Source organism: Juglans regia, chromosome 12 (assembly GCF_001411555.2).
Source record: "Juglans regia cultivar Chandler chromosome 12, Walnut 2.0, whole genome shotgun sequence".
In the NCBI taxonomy this organism is placed as follows: Eukaryota; Viridiplantae; Streptophyta; class Magnoliopsida; order Fagales; family Juglandaceae; genus Juglans; species Juglans regia.
This window is the reverse complement of record NC_049912.1, coordinates 31115175-31137286: the sequence shown is the minus strand read 5'-3', so window position 1 is coordinate 31137286 and position 22112 is coordinate 31115175. Positions and strand designations below refer to the sequence as shown.

The window sequence follows — 22112 nt, the reverse complement described above, 5'->3', positions numbered from 1 at the left end:
GTAAAATTCGCAGATGGCTCAACCGAAAAAGATGTGCGTGTACTATGAGCAAGCCGACTTTCATGTACTAGCAATAGTTGGTATAATTCATTGGGAGAAATCGGCTCAGCTCGTGTTGTCACAGAGGTGATAAAAGCATCATAAGCTGGGCCAAGACCAGTGAGGAGATAAGAGACAAAATCCGGATCTGGTAATGGAGAACCAGTGGCTGAAAGAATATCCGCAAGAGACAGTACTTTACTGAAATAATCAGTAATACTTTGGTCACCACGGGTAAGATTGGCTAATTGGAAACGGACTTGAAACCGCTTGGCTTGAGAGTGAGACGTAAATAGAGAGGAGAGGGAAAGCCACAGCGCACGAGAAGTGTTTGACGAAAGTACGTGACCAAGCACAGACTCCGAAAGAGATGAGAATAAAATACTGAGAACAGCCTGATCAATATGTTTCCAGGAGGAATACGCTGAATTAGGTGCAGTGGAATCTGGAAGAGATGCTGGAGGAGCAGTAAGTGTGCCATCAACATACTGATATAAATCTTGCCCACGGAGGTAAGCAGAGATTTGGACTTGCCATAGTGGATAGTTATCGGTAGTAAGTTTGGTGGTGACAAGGTGCGAAAAGGAAGAGATGTTTGCAAAGGGAGGAGAGGGAAGGGGATTAGAGACTTCCATGGATCAGATTTGCAAAGACTGTCAGTCTCTGGCTCTGAGATACCATGACAGAATAATACGATTTCTGGAATTCATTTCTCCCTTGTGTATTTACTGTACTAGTGTAGCAGATTTATATAGTTGTTACACACTTCTAGAGAGTCCGAAAAGAATAAAAAGTGGTTACAACTTGAGGTAAAAAACAGAAAGAAAGATGTCTACGGTGCCTCTGCAGTAGTACTTGATTTCTCTGCAGTGATGGTTGTTACACTTGATTTCTCTGCAGTGGTGTTTGTTGAGGCATCAGTAGAGTCTATGTTAATAGACAGTACTACTGCTTCAAATGAAATGAGTTCAATTAATGCCACTTGCGTGCAAGCTCTCGATCGTCCACATCATGCAGCTAGCTGGCTGGCTAGTTCATCCGATCCGAAAGAAAGAAATTAGGATTTGGATCAAGATCAAATTCCATCGCATGATCTGTACATGCATGCATGCATGGTTAAGGATAGAATAACTTGGCAAAAAGAAGGTCATTCCAAGTGTCTTGAAGGCCAGGCAAACACCAATGCACACAATCTGCATAACTAACAGGGTTTGCTAACTGTTCAGGAGTCAATGGGTTCCATTGCTTCTTGTAGATTGAAGTGTGGGCGTCTTTCCGATAACCTGAGAGTTGGGTAATATTGAGAAATGTAATGGGAAACTTCGCTTTATCAAATACTTCTCCAATCACATGCATTATGCTTTTTTGGCAATCTGAACTCCAATAATTTTGATCTTGATCAATCAGTGTTGTCTCATTGTAACAGTTGTGGCCTGGTTCACCTCCCCAGTCTATACTCCTGCGCGCATCCCAAATTTTTAAACGATTATTAGTGTACGTACGTGCATGCATGGTGATATTATATGTGTGTGTGCGCGCGCGCCCGCGCAGCTGTACGTGCTGGTGGTATATATCTTTCATGCACATTGCACATTGCACCTTGCAAATTATATGTGTATATATAATCATCATGACTTGCGACGTTGGTAATTAATTACTGGCCGGATTGGGAGCTGGTGAGAGATCATCTCTACTCTCTCCCGGCTAGGCTTATAAGTTTTCATTAACAGGTATCTACAAAAGCATGCTGCATGGCATATTCTATTTATTAAAATGCTCAGACGCCATATATAGCAAATTCGTGCATGGGATATACATGATTAATATATTCAATTCTGTCAAGTACTAGTACTGCTCTATATTTCTCTCTTAATTATTTGGTACCATCCACCCTAAAATCACCGTTGCGGTCAGTTTGTCACCAAAATAATGATTGATAGAATTTATTTCTAAGTTTCTAACACTATGTATTTGCGTCGTGTACATATTCCTGAACCAACTAATTAGAATGCAATGTATATATATTCATGCATATAAAAAAGGAGAGAGCCAATATATATTTGAGATGGCAACTAGTATATACGCTATTTGAGTCTTGAGATCGAAGTTATTACTTTGCATGAGAAGGCGACATGCTAGTGAAGAAGACCCTTGTCTTCTTAGGGTCCATGTTCTTCTGCACCCATCTCAACATACTTTTCATTGCCATTCGATAAGCATCCTCAGTTGACAACTCAATAATTTCTTTCATGTCATCATCGAAAGATCCCAGTCTGAAAACTTAAGCCATTAAAGCAATTTGGAGGAGATAACATGGAAGTGAAAAGGTTTTCTATTTTTAAGAAAAAGAACTTACAATATCTTCATCTTCAAGCCAGTCATCCACCAAAGATAGGTATTGAATACTAATATATCAACACCTTTCCAATGTCGGCCATGCTTATTGATTGAACCTTTCCTAACAATCCTATCAGATATTTTATGAACAACAGCATTGTCTGCGTTTGATTCTAGAAGAAATGGTGCCCAATAGAACTCGATCGTGGCATTGTATTCCTAGACGTTGGGAAACAAAAAGAAAAAGAAAAGTTAGATAACGATAGAGCATGCAAAATGAGGGCATGCAGTACTGTAAATTAAGTAGTAATTGAATGTCACCTTGGCTGTGAAAACGGTGAGTGAATCAAAAGTTTCCATGGATTTGGCATCCTCGGCTATAATTGAATGGAGAAGACAAACAAATGAAACATATTGACCCCGGTTGAGGGAATCCCCAACAAACATCATCCTCTTTCCTCGGAGTGTCTCGAGCATCAATGTGGCATTGAAACTGTGCATTATAAATTTGAGGCGAGAACATTATGTGCATGTAATGCATTTACAAAGACAAAAACATATGAATTCAAAAGAAACTGACCACAAAATGTGTCTATTTGATCAAATTTCATTAACTCTAACTCTCTCGAAAACCATTAATGTTATTATTATAATTTGTTTGCATGCATCAGTACGTACGGTAAATATTACAAATAAACTTAAGATCGGTACAATGTTTTTCTTCTGGACCAACATATGAAATATTTAATTGAATAGATGCAATATAAAATCATATTCAAACTCAAGAACTCCAAGTAATCAGGTCGAGTTTGGAAAAAAAATCGAAAGATGAACGATTTTTAAGGGTTGGGAGTGGACATGCGATTAATTAGAAACAAAATTGGGATCAGACAAGTGAAGGGGATAGAACTGATGTGGATGTTTCCAATAGTTCCATTGAATGCAACCGACTTTACGATACCGTGTGCAACAAAACTTGGCTCACACTGTTAAATTCTTGTTTTCTAGTCCACAGAATTGTCTGTTAAGAATGAAAAGGATAATCATGGACCATATGGTGGGCCGTACCAACCAGCCCATACTATGGTCTAAACTCAACTCTCGAACCAATTTCCTTAAGTTCGGACTAGGTTAGATGGGCCAGCACTGGCATGATATAGTGGGCCGTGCCCACCTCCACAAGTGGACACGTGGAAAGAAAACTTCCAAAGTGGGCTGCACTTCAACAACCAGATGCCGCATGTCACTTTCAGGGACAGGTGGGAGATAGAAAAGAGACGTGCTTCCATTAAAATTACTGTAGCGGTTGACTTGGTATTCATCAAATCCCACGGGCCACCGGGCTTTCCAGTTTCCACCTCAAACGTAACGTTCCAGGTCGTGCATCGCAACTGTCCGCCGACTTGACTAATCAAACCTTACCCACTAATTTATAAGGAATATGATATTATAAAAATAAATTTATAAATTAAATTGATATGATATATTAAATTTATTTTATTATAAAATTAAAGTTTTTACAATTTAATATATCATGTTAATTTTATTTATTTATTTTCATATGATCTTTTTATGAGCAAAATATCTTTTTAAAATACAATGAGTTAGAAAATGGGAATCCAATAAAACACAGATAATATCCATTCATTTATAAAATACCTCTTTAAAAAGTCTATAATTAATCACAATATATATCTTAATTACACACACACAAAAAACTTTTGTGGTATTTGAGTCTTGACCCACACACCCCCCCCCGCGGCCCCAAACCCAGAATAGATGGTATTGAATAATTTCCAATCTTCCAATCTAAGTGCATGACAATTCCGAACTTAACCATGCAGCTTCTTGATATGCATTTTAATTCCATGTTTGGTACTACTTGAAGGATATCGGATATCTAAACAAAATGAACTCACCTGGGAAGAGAGCAATCGTGGGGCTGCCATCTCCAAAACTGATAATCCTTCTCGGGTCGTCCGTGTTCCTGGCAGGTCAACTGTGGTTGTATATACGGACAGTCCGATTCTTGGTAATGAGGCCGATTCGACTCGTCCCGAACCCACCTCCCGCTGAACACGTCACATCCTTCCTCGGTCTTTCCTATTGCGAACGGCAACTTCTCCCACTTCTTCTCTAAACCCCAAAACACGCCAAAATTAACCCAAACTGATCCGTGAGCCCCAACTTTCTCAGATTATATATGGCATATATGAGTCTATGAAATTTTCACTGGGATTAAATAGGTTGATTCAACTCACCGGTTCGGGGGGGCAGGTTGGTCCTGGTCGGAGGCAGCGCGAGTTGGATTGGTTGGCTGAAAAGGCAAATGAAGTCCTCGCCGTAGAGAACGGCGACCAAAACAATGAAAGATAGTAAGGTGAAAAGGTAGGGAGAGAGACGAGCCTTCCGTAGAAGAGGGGAGGAAGCTGAGGGAGTTGGCTTCATTTGTTTGTACGTATGTTTACGAATGGAAGTCTTACACGATGGTGTACTGCGTCTTGAATAAATATAAGAACTATGCAGGTTGGAGAAATCAACGACGTGCTGGCAGCCCAATTTATTAATAAAATTTAAAGATTATTATAAATCATATAATATATGGTGGTTCATTAATCCTGTAGATCAGTCATATATTATATTGTTTATACATTTTCCAGCGTAAATATATATTTAGTGGGTGGTCCTGGAGGTAACTAATTATAATCATGTCGCTTGGCCTCGAAGCTGAGACTTTAATGATCTCCATTCCATTAGAGAAAACGTCAATATAAATTACAATCATTAGGTTTAGATAGAAATCCAAGAAGCATGATTTAAATATAGAAAGGGTTTAGGTAGAGAAGTATTATTGGGTATTTGGTAACATTTCAGTTTCAGGTAGTTGCCAAGTCACCTGCTCTTTAGCCCCAATATATAATCTTTTACCGGAAACGACAATGGAGACAGCCAAGGAAGTCATTGTACAGAGATTGATCAACTAATTATAAATTTAGGTTCTTTGAAACTAAATTCTCAAATCCTTCTTAAAATCCTGCATGGATTAATGCCATCCACCACCTCTTAAGTTGGGGAAGGGACAACATATCGAATGTGTTCGATCGAAAGAGTGGAATCAGGAACAGCCTTACTTTAAAAATATGAGATGAACAAATGTCACGACTTTAATTAGGTTCTTTTTTTCTTTCTTTCTATCATCTTCTTTTTTATTTTATTAAATTAAGGTAGAGAAGAGAAACAGGTGGGCAGATTCGAATGATTCAGAAACATAAAGCTTCATTTTGATTGTAATTTACGCATAAGCTACATTGTGATTTGTTTCTTTTCTCCGAAGCTAAGTAAGAACTTAGAAGGCAACCTCAGCCCATGACTTTTTCCAGCCATTTTATCTTCTCTTTTATCTTTTTTTTTGTTTTCATTTATTTAAACCACGCCTGATCTCTAAGCTAATTTAAAGTAAATTTAGATTCGAATTCAGTATATGAAAAATTATTTGAAAGTGATCTAAAGACGATTAAACCACCACTCTCAATAGTTATACCGTCATTTATGTTATTGAGCTTATTGGTGACATGTCTTACCAAAGCGATCTACAATTCATATTATCCTTTGAATCGCCCAATAAAAACTGTCAGAAGATATGAGTTTTACTTCATTCCAACGAGTTTATAGAGACTAATCAATAAACTCTTATCCATCACATCACTTAAACATTTCGTTCCATCAGGATTATTTATATATATATATATATATATAAACACAAATTATGGAGTAAATGAAAAAATTAAACTCTTTTTTAATTTCAAAAGTCATTTTAATTCAATTTATCTCATATAATTATTATAATTTTTTAAAATTTTTACATAAAATAAAATAAAAAATTAATTTTTTTAAATTCAAAAATAAAAATAATATTTAAAAAATATTTTATTTAATTTTTAATTTTAATCTTATTACATCTTATTTAATTTTTAAAAATAAACGAGATTAAAAAAAATCCCACAAAATTGGCATAGGCCTTTGGACTACAAGGAAAAAAAACCACCAACCGAAGTGGGGCCTTCTCATAGAGCCCAAAGAGCATTCTTATTAGAAAAATGATTTACCTACAACACTTTATACAACACATTGTACAACAATGTGTTGTATAAGGGGTATTATGGTAAAATCACCTTATAAAAATAAAGTGATTTTACCATAATACCCCTTATACAACACATTGTTGTACAATGTGTTGTATAAGGTGTTGTAAGTGTATCAGCACTCTTCTTATTAAGCTGGTTAACCTGATGGTATATTTTCAAAATTTACATTTTTTTTATAGGTAAGTGAAATTTAATTGGGATAACTATTTAGTTTATATACCCCTCTCTATTTATTATTGAGTTATTTTATTATTAAACTGGTTAATAAAACATACTATTTATGTAGTAAAATTTAATTTATAAAATTTAAAATTTATATTCTGAAATATAAATAATTTTATAAATAAAAAACTTCATTAATATATATTAATTCGTTGCCCCGAAGCATATTAGTAATGCCAAAATAAACAATTAAATGGAAAATTACATATATTTTCGTGTAAAGTGGTATATACAGACACAAAACACAAGAACCGCGCACTGAAAATCGCAGAACCCTCGAACGATCGAGCTAACAATAAAGAAGAAACGGCGGCTGTTCCTAACTCATGGACTCCGACTCGCCCAACCGTAGCAGCGCGTTAACGGACACGCGCTTCTCCGATCTCAACCCTTCACTCTCTGACCCGGTCCTACAGGCCCTAACCCAAGCTGGCTTCGAGTTCTGTACGCCGGTCCAAGCCGCCACCATCCCCTTACTATGCAGCTACAAAGACGTGGCCGTAGACGCCGCCACCGGCTCAGGTAAAACCCTAGCCTTCGTGGTCCCACTCGTTGAGATCCTCGGCAGAACCAAAACCCATCCTAAACCCCTCCAGGTTCGTTTCCCTCTATTTCTTCGTCATTGTTTCCTCTAAATTATTTTGTTGGTTGCTGAGAATAATCCGCAAAATTAAAGAGAATTTTGGGTCCGGCAGGTAATGGGGATAATTATCTCGCCCACCAGGGAGTTATCGTCGCAGATATATGATGTTGCTCAGCCTTTCGTTTCGACACTACCAAATTTTAAGTCTGTGTTACTCGTTGGGGGAGTGGAAGTGAAAGCTGACCTGAAGAAAATAGAAGAGGAAGGAGCTAATTTATTGGTCGGCACTCCGGGCAGAATATACGACATCATGGAACGCGTCGACGGCTTGGACTTTAGGAACCTCGAGGTATTTGTTCTAGTAACTTCACTGTCCTGGTTATTAGTTTTGATCTTGTCGTCTCAATATTTACCGCGGATACTATTACCATGTTATATGTTGGGATGACAGAATCTGAATTCGTAGTTGGGATTTTAAGACCTATTCCGTGGAAATGTCCAGCGAGTAGTTTTGTTTTTGATTGGTACAGGGTGTCCGAGAACAAAATCTCGATTAATCCCGGGGTGCCCAGGCAAATGCTATTCGGGTAATTCTAGGGAAAGTTCTCTCAGTCGGATGACCTCTAGAAATTGTTTGTGAGGATTCAAACTTTAGACCTTGAGGGGGCATATTACCAAGACCAAGGCCTTTATCACTTTGAATAGTTTATTAATCAAGTAAGGGCTATTTTAGGGTTTGAAATGTGTACTGAAAGTTAACTTAAATGTTTCTATAGGGTTGCAACCTTTGTGGCATCTAGCAGCATTGGAAGATTGTAACATGTGTCGCTACAATTTTACTTTTGACATTTCTGTTATATTTTAAATGACTAGCAATAATGTTCTATTTCTGTAAAATGCATGGCTAGTGCTGAACTCGACTATGCTTTTTTGAAATATCTCCCGTGTGCTCTTGGGATGCTATAGAATAATGATCGTGCAGTTTATATGCTATTTTTCTTGATTGGTACAGATTCTGATTTTGGATGAGGCTGATAGGCTATTGGATATGGGGTTCCAGAAGCAGATTAATTCCATTATATCTCGCTTACCAAAGCTTCGTAGAACTGGTCTTTTTTCAGCTACTCAAACCGAGGCGGTTGAAGAGCTATCTAAAGCAGGGCTGAGGAATCCTGTAAAGGTTGAAGTTAGGGCAGAAACAAAGCTGGTGAATGGTCCTTCATCATCAGGACAACTTAACTTTTCAAAAACACCTTCAGGCCTTCACAACGCGGTACATTGCATTTCCAGTTGATTTACCCCCATTTTGTGAAATTGCACTTTGACTTGGATTACCCGTTGGTTTAGAGTCTTAATGTTGTCTGGCTGATGCTTTGACTTTATCAGCGATTGGTTGGTTCATGAAGGTGTTTGTGTATATGGTGTTGTTTGAGAATGTATGTACATTTAGTTTACTGGATGCTCTCCAGGATGGCTTCTTATTCTATATTTTTTACACAATTGGGGAAAAAGAAACTGCCCCATCCCTATGAAGTCATGTTACTTGAAACTTCATTTTAAGTGGAGTTGAAGATAAACTTTAAAAATGGATGATTTGTGGTGCTGTCATTTTCTAAGATTGAGAACTGTGAGAAACATTTTCAACCAAATGTATAAGAACATCTGATACTCATACCAAAAACCATGTAAATTTTATTACCTTGGCTACTGTGTCTCTTCAAGAGTTACGCCCTTATCTGTCCTTCATCAATCACTTAGTTTTAAGTTGAAGTCTCAATTTTTCTTGCAGTACATGGAATGTGAAGCAAATAAGAAACCATCCCAGCTTGTTGATCTTCTTATCAAGAACAAGTCAAAAAAAATTATAATGTAAGTTATGCCAGCATATTATGGTTTGCATTACCTCATTAAAGTACAATGAGTTAGCTCATAAAATTATTTTTCTTGCCTTATGTAGATATTACATGACTTGTGCTTGTGTTGATTATTGGGGAGTCGTTCTTCCACGCCTTTCTGTTTTGAAGGGGTTCTCTTTGATCCCGTTGCATGGCCAGATGAAGCAGGTAATATTAGCACACTAAGTCAATATCGAGGAGTAGCATTTTATGGACTAATTGTGGATATCCTGATTTATCATGATTGTAGACTGTGAGGGAAAAGGCATTAGCTTCATTTAAAGCTCTTTCAAGTGGTATTCTTTTATGTACTGATCTTGCAGCACGTGGACTTGACATTCCAGATGTTGATTGTATCCTGCAGGTAGCTTAATAACTACCTAGATTGGTGTAGCCTATCTGTTATGTTATCTTTAAAGATATATTCTTTTTTTTTTTTTTAAATTTTACTCTTAAAGCTAAGTGTTAAGTGGTGATTTATCTATTGGTTGCTCTTACAGTATGATCCTCCTCAAAATCCAGATGTTTTCGTACATAGAGTCGGCCGAACTGCCCGAATGGGTAGACAAGGAAATGCCATTGTTTTTCTATTGCCAAAGGTGAAATTCTTAGATCAGTATCCATGTGATAATTAAGCTCTCTTTTCATTCATTTTTCATTTGTTGGTTTTAATTTAAGATGAGAATATCTTTAGTTCCATTCGTACAGGAGGAAGCTTATGTAGAATTCCTACATATAAAAAGGGTTTCTCTTGTAGAGAGGAAATGCTCAGATGAGGCTCCTGATGTTGTTCCTCAGGTAAGCATGAATTTGTGCCACTCTCTCTCTAGTCTCTCCACCTGTTTAATGCAAACAGACTCCTTTGGATTGAGTGGCGCTATCTGCAGCAAAATGAGAAGGTCCTGGCGGAGGTTTAGAATCCTAAGCTTGTTGAATGTCTAACTCTTGTTAAGTCCATCAAGCTTCACAGTGATTATATGGAATTCGACTACATTTCCCAAAACTGACAATGACAGCAAAAGAGAACATTCGTATCTATCTCTATGGGTTTAGATTTTAACTCCATTTTTTCCAATTTTGATTTGGTGGATAATTGATCCAACCTGAATTCAACCCTTGTTTCAGATCCAGTCTGCAGCCAAAAAGGACCGTGATGTCATGGAGAAAGGAGTCAGGGCATTTGTTTCATATATTCGTGCATATAAGGAGCATCACTGCTCTTATATTTTCAGGTGACTAACAGGCCTTCATCTTTTACTACAGTGCTGTTTGTCTTTAACTATTTATTAAATCATTATCATTTATTTATCCAGGTGGAAAGAGCTTGAAATTGGGAAATTGGCCATGGGCTATGGCCTATTGCAGCTCCCTTCAATGCCTGAAGTAAAGCACCACTCACTTTCAACTGAGGGCTTCACTCCAGCTGAAAACATCAATTTGAAGGAGATCAAATATAAGTAAGGCCTCTTCATATCATGAATGTATCTTTTTGTAAAAATAGTTTTGAGATGATTTTTTAAGTCCCCAACAGGCAATTCAATTGTGGTAGTAATAAAAGATGAAACCTCTTATTTTATTATTTGGATTGTCTTTCTACTGCTTCTGTAAAGAACCTAATCTATTGGTTTTGTGATTTCACGAAAAGAATTGGCTTTGGTGGTGACCTATGTCAACTGAAGACATAGCTAGGAACATCTCTTGGGACTGACTGAAAAGGGACAAAATAGTGGAAAAAATAAAGAGAAGAAATCTTTTGACAGTAGGCTACTCAACCCGAAATATAACCATTATTCCATATTAGAATTGGCAAATAAGTAATTATTGATATGAAATGTATTTGTTTTTATCACGTATAATTTTTGTATGAAACCAGTAAACCTGTCATTCCGCATGCCTTGTGCATTTAGTGTGATGAATTTTGTTTCCTGCAATTTCCCATTTAAGCCTGTGCTTATGGCTTGTCTTTGATGATTCAGAGATAAATCTCGTGAGAAACAAAGAAAGAAGAATCTGCTAGCAAAGAAAGAAGCACAACAGCGAGAACCAAAACCCGATAAACCCAAGAAAACCCCAAAGCCTGCAGCTACCATCATGAGGAAGAAAACAGCTAAACAGAGACGTGCTGCCCAGACAATTGAAGATGAAGATGATTTGGCACGAGAATACCGCCTGCTGAAAAAGCTTAAAAGGGGAGCTATTGATGAAAGTGAATTTGCTAGGTTAACAGGAACTGACGAGTTACTTTGAAGTGCGTGATGATTGTTCCTGTTCAGGTATGAAAAGAGTCGGCTAGGCCTCGAGGAAAGTAGGTTTCAGTGTCGAAACAGTTGTTAAAGCCATGGATGGAGGAGGAACGACATCTAAAGCTTATTGTGAAGGTTAACCGATGCAACAGGTATGGGAAAAACATTGCAGACGATGGAAGGAGCTTTTTTAACTCGGGTTTACTTCTGGCATTCAGAGCTGGAGGCTGTCCAGGAGTGTTGACACCGGTTATGAGATCTCGTCACTGAATTTTGCACCCTCTCTCTCACTATCAAATCAACCCTTTCCCTTTTTATGTTTTTTTTTTTTTGCTTAGATGTCATGCTTTTAAGTATCTTTGGTCTTGTTTAATCGGACGTGGAGACTGTAGCATGAATCGAGAATTATAGGGTAATAAGGAGTAATGATACTCGCACGGATAAAACAAAGGTACATATATACACACGAGCTGATATCATAATGAACAGTACACATTTTATTTTCTAAATTTGAGGCAGTAGAATAAAAAATGGAGTTCATCCCAATTTCAACTCACGTTTCGAACAAAGTTAATATGACAAAAATCCATTTTTATTATGTTTTTTTTTTTTTAACGCACTTGACACATTTATTGAAAAATTTTTGATATTACAATTGTAATGAATTTTATAATAGGCGGTGTATTGACACAAAAAGAGAAAGACATCTCAGTCCTCACGCCTAAAATAGACTCGAGAGTATTGTAAATACAACAAAAGACTATTCTTGATCTTCGCCTTCGTCCTCACAACTAGAGTGCAATGTTCCAAGGACCAAGGCCCAAGAAAAGACTCGACGAAAAGTAAAACAAAAAGAGTCGTTCTAAGCTTATCTAGAATTTTTCAGTCAAAAAACACTCGCTTTCCAAGCAAAGGCCGACTTTTCTTCACCTTCGTGCCAACTTCTATAATTCTCCTTCCCTCTATGCCTCTTCTTCGTCTCCGCGCCTATCTTAATCGCCGAACCCTCAAAAACCTCCTCAGACCGATCCGCAAGATATTCCATATGCTCGCAATGTCCCAACCCAACTCTGAACCCGAGCTCCAATCCTCATCTGCATCCCGACCTCCTCCACCATTTGATCCAATGGAGCCGTCCGTGCCAATATCTTACCCAATCAAAACCCTTGAAGACCTCGAGTCCCAGTCCTACTTCAACTCCTTTCACTACCCTTTTAACAAAGCTTCGGTTGCTCTCCAATCTGGCTCTTCTTCTTCATTGCCCAATAGGCGTAGATTGCTCGTGTGCCATGACATGAAAGGAGGTTATGGGGATGATAAATGGGTCCAGGGAGGTACCAATCCCGAGGCATATGCGATATGGCATTGGTATTTGATCGATGTTTTCGTTTACTTTTCGCATAGTCTCGTTGCGCTTCCTCCGCCGTGTTGGATCAATTCGGCTCACCGGCACGGCGTTAAGGTATATCAGTTTTCCTCGGTTAGTTGCTGACAATGTTTCTGGGTTTTGAGTGTGTGCGCGCCTGCGCACGTACTTGAACTATATGAGGTCGAGGTAGAAAGGCGATACTCTTGATCGAAACGAGTTCTAATGCGGGTTGCTTTGGGTAGAGGAATTGGTTTGGAATTGAGCAATTATTTTTCAAAATTTGTGTTTCTATATAAGAACGGCATGTGGTTCTTCGTCGTTTACTGCTTCTGTTAACATTGACAAGTGCTTGATTACAGTAGTTATTACTACTCGTGGGTCATGATTTATATTGTCAAGTCAAGTGCGGGCTTGGACGAATCAATAAAGGATATGTTATTTATGATCTGTGTTTTGCGTATGAAATCAAAGGTACTGGGGACATTCATGGCAGAATGGGATGAAGGGAGGGTTATTTGTGATAGATTGCTCTCAACAAAGGAATCTGCCCATTTGTATGCCGAGCGCCTGGCAGAGCTTGCTGATTCTTTGGGATTTGATGGATGGCTGGTATATATCCAAATCATGCATATTTTTTTTAATTTCTTTTAGAAAAGAGGATTATACCCAATTTTATTAAAGATGAGTGCTACAACCACAAAAAGATTTCATAAAAGTAAACCTACAAACTGACGTGCCTTGATACGTTATGTTGAATCTACTTTACAATAAAAATAACTTTACAATCTAACGTACCACATCAAGTCACATCATTTTGTTGGTTTACTTTTTTGGAATCTCTTTATAGTTAAAGCATTTCTTTTTATTAAAACCCTATCTTGTGGCTGAGGAATACATTTACAAAGTAAAAGCTTTGGCGGTTACAACAACCCAAAAGCCAAAGCCGTTGGGTAGTTATCCTATTTGAGTTTAGATTTTTTCAATTGAACCTATTATGATCACATGTATGCATACATTATTCTTAAGAGTAATGTTATATGTACTTATAGTTTTACTTGCAAGACTCATTTTGTTAGTTTTCTTTTTAAATTCAAATTTTGAATTTAAAATCTCATGATTTTCAGCGTATCAATAATTGATATGTGCAGAAATAAATTTTTTGGAAGTTTTTTTTTAAGTACATTTAACATTTTCCTATTCTTAAAGAATAAAAAGACTCAGTTCCTTTGCCTTTATTTGTCATCTTAATCTCTCTTTCATAGGGTTGGAAATTAAAAAAAAAAAAAAAAACGAAGGAAAAATTAACTCTTTGTATCAATGCAGCTTGCAAACTCAATTTTTTGTTCAGATAGAAGGACCAATGCTGTTTGTGTATTGTGGGTGTCATTTATTTCACTCACTTTTCTAAGAGAGTAATATAAGTTCATTACAGAAATTGGCATTTTTTTTAATTAGATTGACATGCTGATGTTACACATGTTAAATGGTACGAGCAAATAAAGAAGAGTGTAAGTACTTGCAGATTAATATTGAGGTCAAATTGGATATTGAGCAAATCCCTATTCTGAAAGAATTTGTCAGCCATCTAAACGAGACTATGCATTCGTTAGTGCCAGGTTCTTTAGTGATATGGTGAGTGTTAGGATATATCATGTTCTTAGTCAATTGTCTTTTCTCAATATAGTGAAATCATATCCAAACTTATAGTTGATTGATTATTGTTGGTTACACAGGTATGATAGTGTTACAATTCATGGTGATCTTCGTTGGCAAGATCAACTGAATGAAAAGAATAAACCTTTCTTTGATATTTGTGATGGAATATTTGTAAACTATACTTGGAAGGTATCGCTTTCTCTCCTTTCTACCACGTCCAAATTTTATCTCAATATTACATTATTATCAAGAAGAAGAAAGAAAAAACCGTTCTGTAACATGCAGGAAAACTATCCAAGTCTTTCAGCTGCTATTGCTGGTGATAGAAAGTTTGATGTGTACATGGGGATTGATGTATTTGGAAGGAGCACTTACGGTGGTGGGCAATGGAATGTATGACTAATATTGATCATATGAGATGCGTGAATCTATATTTTTTAGGGGGTTGGTCTTTTGTGGTCCTATTGATTAACTTTATCTGCATCAGACAAACGTTGCCCTTGATGTGCTAAAGAAGAACGATGTGTCAGCTGCCATATTTGCTCCTGGATGGGTTTATGAGACGAAGCAACCACCTAATTTTCAGTCCGCGCAAAATCAGTAATTGCAATTATTTTTCATTGCAGAGCTCCCCATAATAGAATAGATTTTGTTTCCAATAGAGCGAATAGGCCATTCTGCAGTTTTAAGTATGTTGATAGGTTTTTCCTGAGATTTTATTTGTGGACGATTTCTCAGGTTCTAAATTTTCCTAATCGAATTATGTTAATTCTGTAATGGAGTTTTCAATGTGCACCTCATGAATTCTTTGTGAAACTCATTTGGTTATCCTGTGGGTGATAAAACATGATTCATTCTCCCTAACTTAATGCTACAATGGGGCCATACATATTTTGTATTCCCTGTTATCTTTGAAGGTAAATCAATGCTGGTATGCATGTGGTTTTTTGTAAGTGTGTACTACCATTAATCTCATTGCATTGTAAAAGAATCCATGCTCTTTATGGAAGTCTTACTTGCATTTATTACCAATCAGTCCCATTATTTTCAACCGGACTTTCATAATCTATTTTCTTTGAGGTGAAAAGCATTTTAGGTTTCTTGAAGTTGTTTAATGATGCTCTGTTACTCCTATCCTGATTCGGTGTACTCCAATACTACAAGCATCACCTTCTATTTTTAGCACTATAGTTACCTAATCATCCAGAATGGCCATATTTCTTATAACATGTGTCTTATTCATTTAATATTTCTGCTTCATAAGAGATTTTGTATCCTGTCAGTCCTCAATTGTTTGACAATATTCATTAACATGTGATTTTCACTTTGCAGTTGGTGGGCCCTTGTTGAGAAATCATGGGGAATACTGCGGAATTATCCTAAACTGCTGCCTTTCTACACTAATTTTGATCAGGTTGCAACAATCTCAATTTTATCAATGATTTTCTAAACGGCAATTCCTATGAGAGTTCCTACTGTGACATCACAATTGAAAATCTGCTAAAAGAAAAAAAATATATATATATATATATATGTAGAAATCAATAGAGAACAATGCTCCATATGTTCATCTCAACTTCTCAGATAAACTGTTCTATGAGTAAGTTATAACCTCTTAAGAAAATTCGGTTCTTTCCCTGTTTTCTTGATGATGTTAGATCATGGAGTATAAGAATATAATAATGCTACAGACAATAATAATGATACCTATTCTATGATAGGTTATCTAATCTGATCTAATTCAGCTCCTTTCTACAACCCTTTTTAAAAACCCTCGACCATACAACTCTTCCCCTTGCTCTACCCAACCTGTTCAGCAAAGATGGATATTTTGCCCATCTTCAGGTTTCTTTATCCCATTTATTTTGGATAAGAATATCTCCCTAACACAGCCAATTTGAGTTTGCTCACCTCTGTTATCTTATCTTTTGCGCTCATCTTTGTTTGATTCTTTTAGAGGTATAAATCCATACAAATGTCTGCAACCCAAGATGGAGAGTCTTCTAAAACCAAGGGTTTTTTTTTTTCAGGGGCGTGGTTATCATTTTTCAATTGATGGAACAAAAGTATCAGATGACCCTTGGTGTAACATTTCATGCCAGGGTTTCCAGGTATCACCCAATAGATGTGTTGGCCAATGCTCTATGTTAGCTTTCTAAATAGTTCTACATTATTGATGACTTGTGGACCTGTGGTAAACATCAAACTTTAACAGTCGTGTTTGTTTTAGCCATTAAGAGGCGAGCTTTGAATGCTGTTGAAGGGGAATCATACAAGGGTAATTATCACTGGACAGTGAGACAAGTATATCATTCAAATTCAAACAGAAAATGATCAAACTAGATCAACAGACCCAAAGCAGTTTCTATCATATTCATATACTTTCCTCTTTTACTGGTTATGGGGTAGAAAGATATGATTAAATGAAATGATTGGCTAATCTATTATGAATTCAATGACGTCAAAGTCCTGCTATTAATTGAACTTGTCATCACTTTCTATTGATGTTAGGCATATGAACATTTTTTTGATTGTTCCGACTCTTGTTCATGTGACAGCCTTTCGTTGAGTTTGCTGATAACCCTTCTCCAGGCATCATTCAAACACTTGTTGAGTGAGTTATGATCTTCATATGTATCTTCTGTTGTTTTTTTCATTGTAAAAGAAGTGGTGGTCTTCCATCCCTGTTATTTCCAGAGAAAAGGATGACAAGTCTCATGCTAGCATGACTCAATAGTCTAGAAGATCAATTCATTAGCTCAAGAACTGATATAAATACTATGAGTTTTGCTACTCATCATCTTCACATGTCATAACATTTATTTTTACTTTTTTAAATATTTTTTGGTTTTATTCTTCCTAAACTAATTGAGTTCTTCTACTCATCATCCATACACCAAACATTTGGTAGGAGAAAAAAATAAAAAATTATGTGGTGTGTGGTGTGAGGATGATGAGTAGAATTTTTCTAAATACTATACGGGCTGCACTCAGAAGCTTTTAGTATCTGGTCCATAAACATGAATTCTATGGTGCATTCCACCTCAAAATCCATCTGGGTCTATTCTTTTTCCCTTTCGTAAGCCGACTGGCTTTAATTAAGTACCACCAGTAGTGGTGGAACTAGCAATTTTTTGGAGGGGTAACTTTTCTACCGTGTGACACATTTATGTAAAATAAAAAGAGATTAAATTATCATAAAAATATAACTATATATAAAATTAGATCTCGATAATTTGCTACATATACAGAAATAAAATTCTAAAAAAAAACTTAATATATGTTTCAGATTTCTAACGATAATGTTTCATAGAATAATATTCATCCATTATTATTTTTGTAATACAATATTTAGCATTTATTTTCTTCATAGAAACTATCAAGTGATCTTTTAGAAGGTTATCTTTCATTCTAGTATGTAAGCTAGTTTATCAAGTTTAATGTAAAATCTAGATATTTTTGTGTCACATTATACATATAATGCTATAATTGAGATTTCAAATAAATTTTTTCTTGCTCAATGAAGTCTAGAGGATAAAACCTCTCAACTATTTACATATAGATCATAAACCTTAAATGATTTTTTCTTGTATTTTCACTTTGGATTCCATATTAAGAAGCACAATATTGTATAACAAATTTTTTTTCTTTTTTTGATAAGTAAATATAACAAAAAACTTTGGGATCCATATTAATAAGTTTATTATTTATTTTCTCGTAAACTTAGTTTTAATTTAATTTTGGTAAGGCCGCATCCTTGAAAATAGAAAATATATAGAAATTATACAAGATTTTGGGACTATAGGAAAAAAGGTGGAGAGAGGCATTTCTAGGTATATTGAAATTTTAAAAAACTTTAAAGAGCATATGGGGATTATAAATTTTTTGAGAGGGGCCATTTTCTATATTTATAGAATTTTGAATAAAATCTAGGGGATGTTTTTGAATTTTTTTTTTTTAAATTTGGGGGGCTTTGTGGGTCTGCCACTGACTACCAGGTTTTCTACCTTTAAGTAACATATATAGTTTTCGAGTGGTAGTTTGACAGAAGCGTCTCATAGTGGAGGAGGAAACATCACATTTAAAGGAACGCTTGGAGACAATGCTTTTCTTGAAAAAAGACTTTTTCTTGGAGAAATTCCCTTGGAGAATTTGCCTATCTTCTGTACATACTCTGTAAGCTCTCTTATGTATATTCAAATTGCTAAGCAATCTGATGAGAACTTAATGATTATGAGTGATTTGATTTGTTTCTTTGGCTTGTGGAGAGCTTTTGATAACGACAGACTAATCCAACTCTTGACCGTATTGAATGTCTGCCTGCATAATATAAATTTTACAGCATCTTGCATGTGTGCCACCAAAAAGAGTAATACCAAACGGATCACAGATTTATATTCCATCTGCTTTTCTATTTGCATATAGTTCAACTCTAACCTACATAATGGATGCAGGTGAGATCAGAGGGCGACTCTCAATTGGGACTCTCTCTTCATTTCTCCTCTACAATGAATGAAAGCACATCTATACTTCTCACATCCGGGGATTTTAACCAATTCTCAAGCAAATTCAGTAAAGTAATTCCAACACACCGGCTTGAAAAGCCAGGAAATTCCTTTGGATGGGTCTTACAGGAGGGTAGCATTGCACTTGAAAGCGGAGACATGTTGACAGAAATCCATGCTGTGTGCTACAGGTCAAAGCATGAATCTAGTGCTTGCAGTTCAGTAAAGTATTTTGCTGAGCTAGGTCATCTCACCATTAGAACTTCTCACGAAAAGAAGTTAGATTTTCTGGCTTCTTCCTCGTGGCTTGTTGACGGTCAATTTATAAAATGGGCTTCTGGTTCTCGGGGTTCAAAGACCCTTAGTATAAAAATCGTTTGGAAACTGAAACATGGAACTAGTACAGCATTCTCGAACTACAATATCTATGTCAAGAATGTAACAAAACAGGTAGAAGAGGTGGCGGAGTATCTTGGAACGGCACATGTGGAAGCCTTTTATGTTTCTGATCTTGTAGTTCCTTCTGAAACTTCTAGCCTCAAATTCATTGTTCAAATCTGTGCAGCTGATGGAACTTGCCAGAATTTGGATGATTCTCCAACGTTTACAGTTGATGCTGAAGGTCCCTTATAAGTTAACTACTACTGCTGCTGCTTTTTGTTATTTGGGATCTCTTTTTTGTGTAATACTATTTTTCATTTCTCCTTTTCCAAGGCAAGGTAGAATGGTAAATAATGGCGGCACCAGTGTTGTAGCATGGCAATAAAGTGACAACCAAAACAAACTATAATAAAATTGTATGTCGCCCAGATTATGATAAAATAATTGTCTTTCAAGTTTCTCTTCTACTAATATTTCCCATTACTTGGGGAGTCTGTGAAACGTTAGTGGAAAAAGCTTCCCCCCCAAACATAGGATTTACCAATGGAATAAACATGCACTTGAAAAAAAAAAAAATGATCCAATATTGACTCAGACGTAAGGGAGAAATTAAAGAAGAAAGATGAAGATAACTAAAAGAGGCAATTAATATTTGACAGAGGCTGGTTTGGTTACTAAAAATCATACTATCTGATGTCATCTGATTTAATATAATCATTATAAATTTTTACATAAAATATAATAAATAATTTAATTTTTTTAAATTTTAAAATAAAACTTATATTAAAAACTTATATTATAGTAATATTTTATTTAATTTTTAACAAAATATTTTATCTTATCTCACCTTTTTAAGTGCATAACCAAACCAGCACTAATAATGGAATCCAAACCACCTTTCTTTTGGAAGTATTATCCTCGAGCCCTGAAAGAAACAAAGGAGGATCCATCCGGCCGCTCTCTATATTCTCGTCTTCATAAAGAGGGCAGAAACCGAGGTTGATAGATGGAATTGAAATGCCTTAATTTGTCTTGTACGCGCTTCTTTAACAAACCTTTTTATTAATCTAATCTCTTGCTATATATATATATATATATATATATATATATATATATATACACATACTAGTAAAATGTTACCTGTTTTTATTAGTAAGGATAAATACACAAACATGTAGCTTCTAATTGCAGTTTAATAGTTTATTTATCATATTATATAAAAATCGTCATCAAGCGATCTTCTTTTGTAAAATTGGATGTGAGTCAATTTTTTAACTTCGATCACCATTTTTATATTTTTATTTTTGTGTTGTAATGTGTATTAATTTTAAAAAGATTGTAGGAGATTTTCAATTTATTGAACTTGTATCTTATATCCTTTAATTTATCTATAAATACTTGTCGAGAAAAAAAAAAATACTACGTGCCCCGAAAAGAATAAAATAGCTTTATAAAAAATATTTTTACAAAAGTATTTAACAATAACAATTCTTTCAAAAAGTGTCAAAATTATTGTAGATTACTGTAGTTACTCGACAGCCATTTATTATATAACTAGGTCAAAATAACGTGCAAAGCACGTTTGCCTAGTTGGGTGAAATAATTATTTTAAAAAAATAATATATATTCTATAAAAAACAATTATTTCAATCAATAAATTAAGACATATAGGAAAAAATGTGAAAACTAACAAATATTTAAGGGTAATGATAGTTAAGTAGAGTATAATAATTACATGCTTGCATAGATTAGAAGATAAAAACATTAGTTTAAAATATAACATACTCCAACACATATTTATAACATTGATAGTTTTAGCAAAATTACTTGCGATAAGTTTAATACAAACCCAACAAAAACATTAGTTCAAAATATAACATAGTCCAACACATATTTATAACATAGTCAATAGAGACGACGTTGAAATTCTTGTGTTACTGTTGGTTGAGTCGATTGGGGTCTACCAAAACTTTCATTTTCTAATAATATTTTATATTATTATTGGCTCTTTAATTTTATATTATTACTATTATGATAATTTTCATTATTTTATTTTATTATTACAAAAGTTATTGTGTATTCTGTATTGAGGTGTTTTCTTAATATATTAGATAAACTTTAGTTTTCTAATAAAATTTTATATTATTATTGCCTATTTAATTTCAAATTTTTTGCCTTTATTATTTTATTTTATTATTGCAAAAGCTATTGTGTATTTTGTGTTAATGTGTTTTTTTATATATTATTTTCATTTTTCAGATTGGGCCTTCTGGATCACAATAATATACGATATAAATTTCAATTTTCTAATAATATTTTATATTATTATTTAATTTTAATTTTTTATTTTATTATTATGATAGTTTTCATTATTTTATTTTACTATTGCAAAAGTTGTTGTGCATTTTGTGTATTGGCTCTTCAAGTTCAATTTTTTTTTTATTAATATGATCGTCTTCATTATTTTATTTTACTGATACAAAAGTTGTTGTGTATTTTATGTTAAGGTGTTTTCTTATATATTATTTTCATTTTTCAGATTCGGCCTCCTGCGTAACAATAATATATTAGATAAACTTTCATTTCCTAATAATATTTTATATTATTATTAGCTCTTTAATTTTATATTATTATTATTATTATTATGATAATTTTCATTATTTTATTTTACGATTACAAAAGTTATTGTGTATTCTGTATTGAGGTGTTTTCTTAATATATTAGATAAACTTTAGTT

At 35.1% G+C, this 22112-nt stretch overlaps 3 protein-coding genes across 4 annotated transcripts; 2 read left to right on the top strand and 1 right to left on the bottom strand.

Moving 5' to 3' along the window:
- Positions 1–735: 735 nt before the first annotated feature.
- On the bottom strand, positions 736–4943 carry LOC109004695 (protein trichome birefringence-like 33). Its single transcript, XM_035683204.1, has 6 exons — positions 4638–4943; positions 4296–4512; positions 2698–2869; positions 2396–2595; positions 2154–2312; positions 736–1498 (listed from the first exon to the last, which is right to left on the bottom strand). The coding sequence occupies exons 1-6, from the start codon at positions 4822–4824 to the stop codon at positions 1156–1158; spliced, it is 1278 nt and encodes a 425-aa protein (XP_035539097.1). The 5' UTR covers positions 4825–4943; the 3' UTR covers positions 736–1155.
- Positions 4944–6969: 2026 nt separating this feature from the next.
- LOC109004748 (DEAD-box ATP-dependent RNA helicase 18) lies at positions 6970–11973 on the top strand. The gene is made up of 11 exons (XM_018983411.2): positions 6970–7339; positions 7439–7675; positions 8339–8599; positions 9116–9195; positions 9284–9389; positions 9472–9585; positions 9722–9820; positions 9930–10019; positions 10347–10453; positions 10535–10678; positions 11198–11973. The coding sequence occupies exons 1-11, from the start codon at positions 7070–7072 to the stop codon at positions 11466–11468; spliced, it is 1779 nt and encodes a 592-aa protein (XP_018838956.1). The 5' UTR covers positions 6970–7069; the 3' UTR covers positions 11469–11973.
- A 237-nt stretch (positions 11974–12210) lies between these two features.
- On the top strand, positions 12211–19816 carry LOC109004747 (cytosolic endo-beta-N-acetylglucosaminidase 1). 2 transcript variants are annotated; one of them, XM_018983409.2, is made up of 11 exons: positions 12211–12926; positions 13305–13442; positions 14356–14465; positions 14567–14678; positions 14775–14882; positions 14977–15089; positions 15822–15903; positions 16520–16600; positions 17048–17103; positions 18530–18665; positions 18944–19816. In XM_018983409.2, the coding sequence occupies exons 1-11, from the start codon at positions 12429–12431 to the stop codon at positions 19625–19627; spliced, it is 2118 nt and encodes a 705-aa protein (XP_018838954.2). In that variant the 5' UTR covers positions 12211–12428; the 3' UTR covers positions 19628–19816. The 2 variants fall into 2 exon arrangements, with proteins under 2 accessions (XP_018838954.2, XP_018838955.2); XM_018983410.2 differs by lacking the exons at positions 17048–17103; positions 18530–18665 and having other exon boundaries at positions 12246–12926.
- Positions 19817–22112: the final 2296 nt, after the last annotated feature.

What these genes read in the sequence shown, in the direction of transcription:
- LOC109004747 (XM_018983409.2), top strand. Translation starts at nt 12,429, where the DNA reads ATGCCTCTTCTTCGTCTCCGCGCCTATCTTAATCGCCGAACCCTCAAA. An exon ending in TGGGATTTGATGGATGGCTG is followed by an intron (nt 13,443 to 14,355) that starts GTATATATCCAA and finishes AAGTACTTGCAG; the next exon opens with ATTAATATTGAGGTCAAATT. An exon ending in TTTCAGTCCGCGCAAAATCA is followed by an intron (nt 15,090 to 15,821) that starts GTAATTGCAATT and finishes TTCACTTTGCAG; the next exon opens with TTGGTGGGCCCTTGTTGAGA.
- LOC109004695 (XM_035683204.1), bottom strand. Translation starts at nt 4,824, where the DNA reads ATGAAGCCAACTCCCTCAGCTTCCTCCCCTCTTCTACGGAAGGCTCGT. An exon ending in CAACCTGCCCCCCCGAACCG is followed by an intron (nt 4,513 to 4,637) that starts GTGAGTTGAATC and finishes TTTGGGGTTTAG; the next exon opens with AGAAGAAGTGGGAGAAGTTG. An exon ending in GGCTTGAAGATGAAGATATT is followed by an intron (nt 2,313 to 2,395) that starts GTAAGTTCTTTT and finishes TTAAGTTTTCAG; the next exon opens with ACTGGGATCTTTCGATGATG.
- LOC109004748 (XM_018983411.2), top strand. Translation starts at nt 7,070, where the DNA reads ATGGACTCCGACTCGCCCAACCGTAGCAGCGCGTTAACGGACACGCGC. An exon ending in TGCATGGCCAGATGAAGCAG is followed by an intron (nt 9,390 to 9,471) that starts GTAATATTAGCA and finishes TCATGATTGTAG; the next exon opens with ACTGTGAGGGAAAAGGCATT. An exon ending in TTGAAGGAGATCAAATATAA is followed by an intron (nt 10,679 to 11,197) that starts GTAAGGCCTCTT and finishes TTGATGATTCAG; the next exon opens with AGATAAATCTCGTGAGAAAC.